A 14214-nucleotide genomic window follows, 5' to 3' on the forward strand; every position below is an offset into this window, starting at 1 on the left:
GAATTCCATTGACGGTTTGTAATCTTCTACGTGGTTTTCGAAAATCAACAGAGCGCGTGCACCGGGTTGCGGATAGGAGCAAGGGGAGATCAATAGCATCTACTTAAAATAATAGAGCAAAAAGCCGTTCCATGGTTAGGTAGTGTTTAGCGATCTTCTATGGTGTTCTAGTACTATAAAATTCTTCACTCACTGGGAATCCTGGCCTTGATAATATCCATAGTGATAAAAACATAAAATAATACCTAATACTGTAGTAATAAACGAAATAAAATCAATCTTCTATACTTGATAAGGTTTTGAAGACAATCAATGAGTGAAAGAACTACCTATTAGAAAAGCCACATCAGCTAAGGCTATACATATACAAATGTTGGTCATAGGGTCATGACGAGCATTTGGTATGTATGTCTATGATTGATTCTTATCTAATAGGGGCACTAGAAGACCACGCGGACAATTTCGAAACAAATTATTTTTATACATCGGTCTTATGATCCGAAAGGCTCAGCTATGCTGTAATGTCATTTTTTAAGCTATTCATTACTGCTGTTTAATTGTTTATTATTCTAACAAAACTACATAATTACTCATTACTAATCACTGTTCCTATATTCTCTCTTTCTCACCTTCTTATCTGTTGCATGATTATGATCATTACTAATATAATGCATGAGCATGCACAATAAGAATAATTTCAGAATTGTAAGCAGTCAATGGATAACTGGATAGAACAGCTTCGAAAAGGGTGCTCAAAACAGAATAATTCTGGTCAGGGAAGTATAAACATCATGAGTAAGTAACACATTTCATTTTAATAATATCAAATATTTTTATATAAATTAGCACCGCCAATCAGGGAACTGAATTATAATTTTATATCTGTACATGATAAAAACAGATAAAGTTTGTAAAGTTGTCACCATCGATTGAATTGCGTTCTTTTTAGTAATGTTCATTCATTAGCAAAAGCTTCTAAAGCGTCACATCGTGCCATCAGCAGTTCTTAGCATCACTCTCATATTGTTATAAATGTCTATAAAGCGATCAGCTAATTCTTTCTTACTTGTACAATTGTTTGGAATTTTAATAAATCAAACCAAAATCCAAAACTCAAATTAATTTGCTCTCAGCACATTTACATTTTGCAGCATTAATCGCATTACTGTGTCAGGTCTTCTCCAATTTCCTATACCCTACCCCAACCCTTCCTATCATTTCCGATGGTGTTCAAGTGGTCCGCATAGACTATTACGGCCATTACCTATCCCTTCCCCCGGCTTTGGACTGACTTGCGCTCTCATTGTCCCACCAAACGCTGCAAAATGAAAAAATGAAAAATGAAATCTTTTCAAGAAAATCATACAAACTCGTCGAAATAATATATCTTAATCAATTTGACGTACGTTTTTCCCTACACTGTCACAAAGAACAACACATAACTAATATTAGTGATTTAATTACCTGAACTGAAACGCGCGTGTGGCTTGAACTCGTTAGCGTGTGGAATCTCGGATATACACAATTAATCTTACATTAAACCATATTTTTTATAACTCACAACACTTTATATGTATATATTTCTAGTCTTCTCTTGTTTCATATATCAAAAACATCATTTACACTAGTGATGTCCGGGTTCAAAAACACTGACCCGTAATCCCGGACAGTCTTTTTACACTCCTTCTAATACACATTTGCTTCATAATTCACAACAGCTATGTTATAAATCATTGAAAGTATATCTCTGTATTTAATTGTTAATTAAAAAAAATTAACAAAAATAACGTGTTATTATTTTTGTTAATTTTTTGGCAATGTTAACTAGATTGAAAATGATAGTATAATAATCTTCAATATTTAAAGTATAGAATAAGAAAAAATCCCAAACATAAAAACATTGAAATGATACATAAATCAATGAATATTATCAAAGTGTCCGGATATTGGTACCGTCCGGATTTTGATTCACCACGGTACACCATCGGTTGCTTTGGATGCCCTTCTTAATATACTGCCTTTGCATCAATTCATTAAACTGCAAGCTGCAAAAAATGCCTTGCAGTTTATTCGTTATGATAAAATACTAGATGGTGATTTGATTGGTCACATGAAGATCATCAAGAGGGCGAGAGTTTCGCCTCCAAAAACCGGAGGCAAATATCAAATAAAAAGGTAGTTTTGCACACAGTCACTTCAACACTTTTTGAACACAAACCAACACTCAACTATAGGCCTCTGCACAAAAATCATTCTATCTCCTTCTCTCCCCCATGAAATATGTAAACAACAAGGCCAGTAAACGTCAAAATGCCATACATAATCAAAACAGTGCAGAGCCCCATATATTGAAAGCATAAAAAATAGCACAGACACGCTTAACTTATTAAAAACACAAAGATTGCCTCAGTTGTTGTTCTTAAGATGGGTCTTTGTAGCAAAGAAAATTTGCACTGCAGGTGACACAACATTTAATTTTATTGATTAAATTTTTCCAGGCTACTTTGATGCTGTTAACATCTAAATGAGCCAAACAACCTAAATTGAATCTACGTAGAAAAATGATGATAAAACGCACATTAAATTTACTAAAATACAATAATTCCTCAAGAGTGTCCGGCTTTCGAAGAATCCGGCAATTCGAAGCAAAACGGTAATTGCTTGCGAATCCCGGGACAAGCAAAATGACCGAGAAATGGACACTCCCCCAGCATAACACAGTTTTATTATACATATACTGCAATATTTTTATTTTGATATCGTAAGTTATAAAAAAAATCTACAAAACTGTAACTTTTCCGTCATTGAACACTCCAATTTTAAAAACGTTTTCAGCATACCAAAGAACTTAAAAAAAAACTTTGGAAACTTGAGTTCTGGTTTATTTTTCAATGTAGATTGGGGTTATGTAAATAACTGGATATCCTTCCGAATCCTAATCCACAGATGAATGATTTAAAAGGTCTCCTCAAAAAAAGTTTTGTAAAGTTCTTGTAGAATAAATATGAACACTCTGAGAAATTTAAGGTAAAATTACCAAAATAGTTCGTATAACAATTTCTACAAGAATCATATTCTCAACTCGCCAAACAACCATCCTGTACTCTCTTCTGCTTCATGGACCTTTTCCGTCTCTCGATATGTTATTTATGCCTGCTGGGCAGGGATTGAATCCTGAGAAAATTGAGAGAATCGCTCACGTATCGCTCTCTGTAACTATCATAACATGCTGCACATTATGAGAGACTGTTTATCGTATACTGCTACAAGTTTGATCAGATTGGGGGGATACTAGTGCATGATAAAACCCCTCTAAACATGCTCCAAGCCTGGGGGACACTGTTGTTATTGGAAGTTCGTGGATTGTTTATCGTGCCAGTAAAGAAAAACACATATCCCCAACGGTAAACAAGCGAGAAAAATGGATTTTATCATCGCTCTCTCGTTGGGGCTCTCGCTCGCTGCTTCCATTTATCAGACTTGTTACACCTTGCGATACAATGACGATCGTGGACCGCAACAGATGGGATGTTTTTCTTCGCTTGCTTTGATCGTGCTTCATTCTCAAATGAGAGCGAATTCTGCAACGCCTGCTGCTGGGTTTTGTATGCTTTATGCTTCTTCCAGGTTGGTATATCTCATGGTTGCATCAATGAAATGATTAGTATGAGTGCGGCTTTCTTCGATGATGATGAAGTCTCACCATGCCCTGAAAAAGACCAAATTGTCTCCATGCAACCAAACAAAATCAACTTGAGCGATAATCTGGATTTCATTTCGGCAAACTGGATTTCGGACATTTGAAACAAATATTGAAAACAGACAACTTCTTACATTGAAGTTCTTAGCTTTATTTGTAATTTCGCCGAAATTAACAAACGAATTGTACAAAATAAAAAAAAATCTTTGATGCCTCTCTTTCCATTTTGGATTTCTCTGTCTTATTCTCAAAATATGCCCTCCTTGTGAAAGTTCTCATAGTGTGGTGCACAAATTAACGCCGAAATTTGTTTTATTTCTGCGTTTGTTGCCGTTTAATTTCCTCCTTTACTAGATGCTTCAGCTTTCCTGTAACTTTATTTATTTTATTTAGGTAAATTGTATGATTTGCTCGTCTTCCACCTCCTCGTGTTGATTGTAACAACTTTTAATTTACCTATAAATGAAGGTGTGGAGAAGATTGTGCACTTCCGAACCTTATACGTCCGACATTATCATGCTATAATGTTTGACCGTTGATTTAATTATGTTCTTTTGCTAGCAGTTGCTTCGCGTGATTTAGGTTGTTCGATTTATCATTACAATATCGGGTAGCTAGGAAAAGGAATAAAGGACTCATTACACGCTTCCACTTTATTTATATATGTATAAACTGTTAAGAGAATCATCATCACCAGATCTATCCAAAAATGTTCACCTTATCGACGAAAACGAAAAACTGAGCTCTTCAAATTCAAACTAGAGCTCGTCTGAAATTAATTTACTTTTATCACAATTGTTTTTTTACTTCGCTCTACTATTCTGAACGTGTGTTTTTTACTTGATTTAGTTCATTTTGACCTTTGTTCTAGTAAGAAAGTAACACTTAGTTGCTGCTGCTTTTAAGTCTGACTGAGCGGGCTCATCAAAACCATTACCACGTAGATTTATGATTTATACTTTAATAAATTCTGTCAAGTTGCTTACTGGCTACACTGTGTGGATTACAGGGCTTTCGCTATCTTCTGATGGAAGTGCTCCATTGAGTAGTGCTGATGTGGCTTCCGGTATGCTCCATTTTAGTTGGAATAGTTCGATGCAGTTCCATTGCTGCTGGTACCGTTCAAATGTTCGGCATTGATGGGCGAAGGGTTATCTGTGAACGAAACATAATTGTTTATTAACTTTATTTTTTTTTTAACGAATCAGAGGCATAAGTTCCAAAGACAAAGCGTTGATAGAACAAAACGTCGAACATACAAAACGTCGATAGTGATGCGATTGTGATTGATGGGAATATTTTCTTTCCATTAAAAAGAAAATGTCCTTTTTAGTCCTTTCGATCTTTTGTCACAGATTATTTGGAACAAGTTTTTTTGCAAGACAATAATGTATATCGTAACCACTACCTGTAAAATGATGCTAGTGATTTTTTCTTAGATTTTCATCGATGAACTTTGAACAGCTACACTACGGTAGACAGCAGAATTGCAGTGCTTGTGGATCGCCGACCAAAAGTTGTCTGCAGAGGATAAGCCAAGCCGAGGCTGGTCCCTTGTAACATTCTTTAACCCTCTAATACCCAACCCCGCCTTTGGACGGGGTACACTTTGGAATTTTGTGTATTTTTTCGTAGCTCGGAATTCAAAATGATTTTATTTTTGGCTTCAACCTTGACTCATAAAACGCATATAAGAAAAGTTTTTTATGGCTTTTTAAACTCTTTTGTATTTTTGAAAATTGTTTGAATAATTGTATTCCTAAATAACCTACAAATGCCTGGGGTTCATTTCACGTGTAATATAAAAAATCGAATCTTTTATATTTTTCTACGATCAACCTATCACATAAAAAGAGCTTGGTGGCATTAAAATAATTTCAAACCAGTTTTTCCGTTAATTACACGGAAAATAAAAATAATTCCATAAAAAAAATTAAAATTTTATATTTTTAAAAGTACCGTGAAAACCTAAATTTTTATTATTGCCAAAAATCAGTAACCAGAAGAGGCGTCAAGAAAAAATGAAAAATGATAGGGATGTTCAAAAATAAAAATTATAAAAATCAAAAACCAAAATTCACAAATTTTTGAATAAAAATAAATCATTGCCCAAAACGTGTACAGAACGATTTTAGATAACGAAAAATTATATTTAGATCGAAAATAAAAATTTGGGTATTAGAGGGTTAAGTCGGCTAGGAGAAGCAGTTTGCTTAGGATACTTCTGCTAGGGTCAGGCGGGGCAAGATGAGCACCTTAAGGATAAGCGCGATTTAAGCCTACTTAAACGTTCTTATGTTGGTAAAATTGGTAACCATCCTTATCTTTTACATTATTACTTTGACCTCCAACCATTAAAAGTTTTAAAAAGTTATAAATAGTTTTCAAAATAATACGTTAAAAAATTGCTTTTTTATCATCGATCAAAAAAAAAAAACTGCGGGGCAAGATGGGCACCCCCATAAAAAGATGCAATTTACTAAAGAAAGCTATTATTTTTCAATGCTTGCAATATCCCAAGATATTATCTTTAATATCTGATAGTATTTATCTTCAACTAGCTTAGTTCTTAAAACTTTTATCGAAAAATAAATAACTTTTCATAGATTGCTAAGATTTTACTTAAAAATCGACTAAATTTGTTGTTTGTTTATATTTTTTTTAATGTTTTGTGCAAAGAGGATACCGTAAGTCAAGCCCACAGCTAAATGTGGTTCTATAATTTCACACTTTTACTTAATTTTGAACATGGTGCTCATCTTGCCCCAAGGGTGTAAATTTATTAATATAATCAAAACAATTGAAATAATTTTTTTTTTAATTTGATAAAAGCTTTGCTCCTGATTATCTACAGAAGATTATTCTATAACTATACGGCCAAAAACGTATGCATCGAATTGTTTACGCAACAAAAATATCACTTTTAAATGAACAAATCTTATACTGCCCATAAAGGCATAACTGTCCCATATGGAATTAGTAGGCATTGAGAAAATAACGCTCAAAGTTTGCAGTTTGCATTTTCATACAAATGTTCATAATTTTCTAGTTAATTTTTGAATGCGATATTCATCTAGCTCCACGCCGCTGAATACTCATTTTGCTTATATTGATCAGTAAAAAATATAAACTTATACATAATTCCAGTTTTGCAGTTGCTACTGGGGTTCAAAGTTCATATAGAGACTGTTATGCCTTTATTTTTCAATATGGGACTGCACCAACTTCATATTTTTCCACAACATTTTCAAACAAACTGAATTAATTTTCACATGCCTAGTGAAGTGCATGTTAAAACATGAATGTTGCAATGAAAACAGGCGTTATTTCGAAAATCAATATGGGACAGTTATGCTTTTATGGGCAGTATATGAAAAAGTAAATTTTCGGAATTCTATGTATTTTTGCCAATATTTACGTTGTGCAGTTGATTTTTTAGCTGAAATTTATGGCCATCATATCAATTTAATGATATTCATCAGAACCCCAAAAAAAATCGGTAGGAACAACACAAACTAGGGATGCCCATCTTGCCCCGGGTGCTCATCTTGCCCCACGTTCCCCTACATGTTTTGTACTATATCGAGAGGGATTCGCGATAAGGGCCTATCTGACAAATCAATAACAATGAGAAAATAACCAATGAAATTCTCATGTGGAATTTTTAATCCCAATTGGAGAAAATATACTCAAACTTTAACCTTTCCACTTTAATACACATTTCATAAACCTAGTTTTTAAATCCTCATCAATACCACACACATCTCCTACAATTTCCCTAGCTATTTCGTACTAAAAAAAGTATTATAAGGTTTCGCCTTAAACGCACTCAAGGATGCCAGTATCGCCCAATGTTATGAGTCTGTAATCGATATTATTTTCAGTGTCGCATATTACTTTTGCGCCGTGTTTACATTCTGGTTTCAATTAAGCCCGCCATGTACGCCTTGTTTATTTTTTGTTTGCAGTGTCGCCGTTTACTCTCGCCGTGTTTTGATTTCGATTTCAGATGCGCCCATCACTTTGATAAACAAAAACACAGGCGTAATCAATAAAGTGTGTGGTTTGGCATGAGGTGAAGTTTCGTCTTCTACAAATTTGGGTTTTTCGAATAGTTAAATTATCGATTGGGGAAAAGTTCAAGTGCAGTGAATAGACAATCGAGCTACAATTCCAACGCTATATTTTCCTAAATTGTGTACATTTTGTCAGTTTCGCCTGATTCGCGAATCTTTCTAGATATGCACTGGCCCCTCCCCGAAGAAATACCGTAAGGTGTTTCCAGGGAGATGAGAGTCTGTGGCCAAAGGTAGTGTCGGTGCACTCTGTTCACCACTTGAGCAATTCAGCGAGAATTGTTCAATGTTCATGTACAATCATGGGCTGGTTACAGCGGGTCGTCGTTGGTGCGGCATCCCCACACTCTCTGAGTTACCTTCTCAGGGGGTCTGTTTGCAGATTTCCACCCTTGTAAAAAAGACAAAAAAAAGGACAGCATTAAGTATTTTTGGCTACTGAGCATTATAGGCCATTATCCCCAAGTTTTACGTTCACCTTAGCCCAATATACCACCCTTATCTCTCACCACATCTCTATCTGTCAGCATTGAATATAGTCGATGTGCTATCCAGTCAATGTTTTGCGGATGACATGGACATTTGAAATGCTAACCAGCTTAAGTCGGACTGGTGGGATCTCTCCAAAATTTCTTTTCTATTCTTTCTCTACCAATTCTCCCAGATATCCTACCAGCAATTTGCAAAGAATATCTTGAGATATTTCTCCAGAATTTGCTTCAGGAATTTCTCGAGCACTCCAACGTTACTTGGGTTTATTCTACGAGTGGCGTGAAGTGACAATTCTCGACTCGAGAGTGAAGTGACTGTCCATTTTATTTACACGACGAGTCGCTTCACTTGAGTCGATAGATGTCTTCTCGCTCACGCCACTCGTAGAATAAGCCCAACTATCTTAGGATCTCCTCCAGATATTTTTCCACTAATCTTTCAACCGATTTTTCCAGTTGTTACTTTAGGAGATCTTCCAAAGATTTTTACAGATTTTTTTTAGAGCAAAGTCATTTCATCGGTAACTTCAAAACATTTCTCCAATAATCCTCGAGGGGTTATGCGAGAAAATCTCTTGAGAACTTTTCAAAGAATTGCTCAAACTCGACCCTGTGTTTCATCCTTGAGTTCCTCTAGTTTTTTATCTAGGAATCCAGAATTTAATCCAAGAATTACCTCGGGGATGAACCAGCCTCGGGCTGAATTTCCCCTTAATAAAGAGTCAATCAATCAATTGAAGAATTACAACAGCAGCTCTCCCAAGCCAAAAACCACCCGATTGCTTGTGGCGAATTTTCATAAGGGGTTCCATGTTTATCGATAGTCCATTTGCCTGAGTGTAGAGAGGTATATCACATTGATTCTTCCGGTGGCTCTCTACGGGCACGAAGCGTGGCCGTTGAAAGAGACAGACCGGAAAGCATTCGATGTTTTCGAGCGTAAAATGCTGCGGACAATACTCGGTGGGAAATTAGAAAATAATATGTGGCGCAGACGCATCAATCACGACTTATATCAAGTGTATTAACAGGGTGTCTACTCATTTACAGAAATGAAATTCCCTGATATTTCCAGGTTTTACTAGGATTCCAAAAATAATTCCAGATATATGAAATTCTTCAAACATAAATGATTGACGAATAGTTAATTTAAGATGACTAAAAAAAATTTCCAAACATAGTACTTAACCTAATATCTAACAATGAATTTCATTTTTTCCTTCAATAAAAAAAAACAATCTGATTTGTTCTAAACGTGTAGACAAGATAAGGAAAAAAATAAAAAATATTGGTGATTTTTATTTCATTTCCACGAAAAACAAGAATGTTTATCAAATGATCTGAAAGTGCATTTATGATTAAGCCAGATATAAAAAAAAATTATTCAATCTTAAGAAAAAATAGTTATTTCCTTAAAATGGAATTCAGATTTTTGAACATCAGCGACGTACCCAGAATATTTATCTGGGAGAATTTGATATTTTTTCCTAGATGATATTTGGGGAAATCAGGACTAATTGTTCTCAAAATAAGAATTTTTGAGACCTCTTGCTTGAAAAAAAAAAATAAACCAAAACGAGTTCTTACATGGATTACGAATACAAAAAGACACCTAACAAGAACCACGACATGAGAGTTTGATTCCTAAGTAGAACAGACATTTTTATAAGATTGTTTCTAAAGCTTTGTTTTTTTTTTGAATTCCTCGTGACCTACAAGTATTACTGCTCGTTTTACTATAGATTTTATTCAAATATTACCGAAGATCTCTTCAGGAGATTGTTTTGAGATTTATCAAATTTTAAAATACCTTCAGAAATGCTTGCTGGAATTTTTCACAGAAATTCCTCCATCAAGAATCCCTCCAAATTAATTTTCTCAAAAAAATATTCCATTGACATCCCTAGGACTTCCTCCTTTATTTATTTTTAATACTCAAGGAATTCTTTAAAGATTTTTTTCCAGTCATTCATACAGGGATGTCTCGAGCGAAATGTCAAGGAAATTTTTCAGATTGTTGTGAAGAAAATTGTTAAAAATATCCGCGAAGAAAATCGAAAGAAAATCTTAGAGTAACCTCAGATGAAACTTGTGTGAGTTCTAACTATGCCTTGATAAATTTCTACAAGGATCTCTGAAACAACTCCTATATTGTTTATGATATTCTTCCTAGAAATTTCTTGATAAATTGCTAAGATAACTAAAAAATACAATCTCTGAATAATGTCCTACAAGACTCTTCGATGAAATTCGGACAGAATCCATGCAAAAATTATCAATGAATGATCGCAGGGGATTTTTTTTTATTATCGTACAAATTGGGCCGAAGGGTCTCAGATTTTCATGAAACTTTTTCCACAGGCAGGGCTCATGGATATATGAATAAAAAAAAAATTGAGAAAAATTCAGGGTCGTCTATTTTTCCGGAAAACTCAGGTGGAAATTTGTTGTTTTCCCTTGACACTACTTACTTTGAAAAATCATAACTCAAGAACGAAGCATCGTAGAAACAAAGTTTTTATATGAAAATTTAAGCAAATTTTCTCAAAAATCCAAAAAAATTATGAACTGGAAAAAGTTTTCCTCAAAATTTTCCACCGTTGGGAAAATTCGTAAAGAAAAGCCGGAAAAACTATGCCCGAACTCGTGGAAATTTTTCAAAAAAATATTATCGAGAAGGTAATTTTATAAACTTCAATTCTAGTAACTTTTAGGATGTACTTTTTTTCTGTTCCTGAGTTATGGTCAATTTCGTAAAAAATGCAAAGATTTGCCATACATGGCTTTTCGTTTAAAAATCTTGACTCAAGACTCATCATGACTTGTCGAACCGGTAATGGAGCACTTCACGCAAATTTTCATCTTTTCCGTAATCCACCGAACTCCATTCGAATGAAGCTTCCTGATGAGGCCTTGGCTGATCGATCGTAGATTTGTCCTTACTGATTTGTGGCCGTCCAGTCCGAAGGGATTACAGCATAAAGAATTGTATTCGTAATATTGAACTTTGTCCATTTCAACAGCTTCGGGAAAACTTTTTCCACTTTCCAAAAATTAATAACGAGGAATATACAGCTGATAGACAACACTTGCACTTTCTCACTGCTCTTTGTTAGTTTTTGGTAAACTTATGATTCTCAAGCCATTTCAACGCTTTAAACTTGAATTGGTAAATACCTATTTGTCATATTGTCTACCCATTTATTTAACTGTCAATTTTGTAGTTACCTAACAGGAAAAAATTGCCTACATTCTGATTGAAGAAAACTTTGTTTCTATGTAGTTTCGTTCTTAAGAAATTTTGTTTATGAACTCATAAATTTGTAAATATATGGTTCAAACAGCTCATCCTAGCAATATTTGATCATGTTTTAGGAACGAAAAATGAGCGTATTGAAAAATATTGTAGGATTGGATCTTATTGATCGCTCTTTTCAAATATACTTTGTTTGAAAGCTGGAATAGCTAATCGGGTTTTCATTATTTGTTTTCATAAACAGTGAAAAATGTCCTGGGAAACTGATTCCATTTCAAAAATTTCATATTTTTGAGATAATTTGAATCCGGTTCGACAAGTCATGATGAGTCTTGAGTCATGATTTTTAAACGAAAAGACATGTATGGCAAATCTTTGCATTTTTTACAAAATTGACCATAGATCAGGAACTAAAGAAAAGTACATCCTAAAAGTTACCAGAATTGAAGTTTATAAAGTGTCTTTCTTAAAAATATTTTATTAAAAAATTTCCGCGAGTTCAGGCATAGATTTTCCAGCTTTTCTTTATGAATTTCCCCAACGGTGGAAAATTTTGTGGAAAACTTTTTCCAGTTCATATTTTTTTTGGATTTCTGGGAAAATTTGCTTAAATTTTCATATAAAAACTTTGTTTCTACAATCTTTCGTTCTTGAGTTATGATTTTTCAAAGAAAAGTCTTATATGGCACATCTGGACATTTTTCACAAAATTGGCCATAACTCAAAAACGAAAAAAAAAGTGCATTCCAAAAATTTCAGTGATTAAAGCTTATAAAATTACCTTCTCGAAAATATTTTTTTTTTAATTTTCCACGAGTTCGGGCATAGTTTTTCCGGCTTTTCTTTACGAATTTTCCCAACGGTAGAAAATTTTGTGGAAAACTTTTTCCAGTTCATAATTTTTTTGGATTTTTGAGAAAATTTGCTTAAATTTTTATATAAAAACTTTGTTTCTACGATGCTTCGTTCTTGAGTTATGATTTTTCAAAGTAAGTAGTGTCAAGGGAAAACAAAAAATTTCCACCTGAGTTTTCCGGAAAAATAGGCGACCCTGAATTTTTCTCAATTTTTTTTTAATCATTTATCCATGAGCCCTGCCTATGGAAAAAGTTTCATGAAAATCTGAGACCCTTCGGCCCAAACCGGTACGGTAATAAAAAAAATCCCCCGCAGCAACAACTGTAATAATTGTTGTAATATTAACTGGTATTAACTATATTAACTTGAATAAAGTTTTGAAGAATACATGGGCATTTGGAAATATTATTTGATTTCTTTCGGAGAAATGTTGAATATAAATACGCAATACGGTTCAACGCAATAATAATATTTTTATGGGAAGCTGGGAAAATGCCGTGAGAAAGTTCTGGAGGAGCTTAATGAGAAATTAACGTTCAAATTTATCAAGGAATTCTTAGAAAAGTTTATAAAAGATTTCATCGAACAATGCCTGAAGGATTTTTCGAGCGAATTTTTAGAATAATCTAGGATGAATAAAAAAATCAGAGGAGGTTGTGTACAAGACACGACCGCATGACGTAAACTACGCCATAAATTAAAAAAAAATCGACATAGAAATTATTGTTGGGTTTTTTGAAAAAATGACGAAACGATATTTATTAAAAACTCAGTAATAAACCTTTGCAGAAGAGCTCCTGTAGGATCTGTGTTAAAACTTCTAGAAGTAACAACTGAATAAATCAAATCGAAAGAATTAGTGCAAAAACATCTGGAGAAAATCTTGGGATAATCGGCAAGATTTTTAATTCAGGGTAATCTTTATGAATATTATGCAAGTTTTTTTTTTTACTCTGAAATAAACCGTTTTGGACGCGTGCTTTAAGATTTTCTAGACCAAATTCTGAAGAAATTTGTCGAAGCATGCAATGAAAAATAGCTGGTAGCCTTCTGGAGAAAATACTAGAATTCTAGCATTCTTCGGGATCTGATAAAAATATCATTAAGAACTTGTGGAAAAGTCGCGTAATAGTCTCTGATGGTTTCCCTTGAGGCTAAAGTTTTGCACCAGAATTCACTGCAAGCAGATTCATTTATTACATAATTAAATCAATAGAGACTTGCATAATAGTGAGCAACTCTAGAAAATAAACTCTTTTTTATCTTTTGTAAATTTTGCTCTCTTCATACAAAGTTTATTATTATTGTACAAAAGGCAAAAAATAAATGTACGACACTCAACTGGAACTGTCTTGCCTTTACCAACATGGTAATCTTAAGTTATGCTTCCTTGTCTAAACATGTTTTGTGCTGAATATATAACAATCGTTAAAAGGACTAAACATATCGTTTTGATAGCGGCGCAGCCAAAAATTTTCTGGTTGAGAAGATTTGGTGTCACAAAAACGACATTTCTACCATGTACTACTGCTTCAAAATAATTTCCCTGAGTGTGGCCGAAATTCCCTGAGAATTCCAGGTTTTTTCCAGGTTGAAATAAATTCCCTGATAATTCCAGGTTTTCAAGGTTTTTCCAGGTAGTAGACACCCTGATTAAGATGCAAAAATTGCTAAGCGTGTAAAATACGACAGACTTCGGTGGACTGGTCACTTAGTGCGTATGTCGGAAGAAAGATTAAGAAAATAATATTCAGCAAGGGATCAGGTAGAGATTGCGAAGTCGCCTCGTGGATGACCTTAAACGTTCGGGGCAACTGGAGAAACATCGCCCAA

General features: G+C 34.2%; 1 protein-coding gene across 1 annotated transcript in view; it reads right to left on the reverse strand.

Moving 5' to 3' along the window:
• Window positions 1-3827: 3827 nt before the first annotated feature.
• Window positions 3828-14214, reverse strand: part of LOC5564326 — a 293574-nt gene continuing 283187 nt past the window's right edge. Inside the window, exon 16 of the mRNA XM_021853179.1 lies at window positions 3828-4855. Coding sequence (XP_021708871.1) covers window positions 4779-4855 — 77 coding nt within the window. The 3' untranslated portion in view covers window positions 3828-4778. The remainder of the gene's footprint in view (window positions 4856-14214) is intronic.

This window comes from Aedes aegypti, chromosome 3 (assembly GCF_002204515.2).
Source record: "Aedes aegypti strain LVP_AGWG chromosome 3, AaegL5.0 Primary Assembly, whole genome shotgun sequence".
In the NCBI taxonomy this organism is placed as follows: Eukaryota; Metazoa; Arthropoda; class Insecta; order Diptera; family Culicidae; genus Aedes; species Aedes aegypti.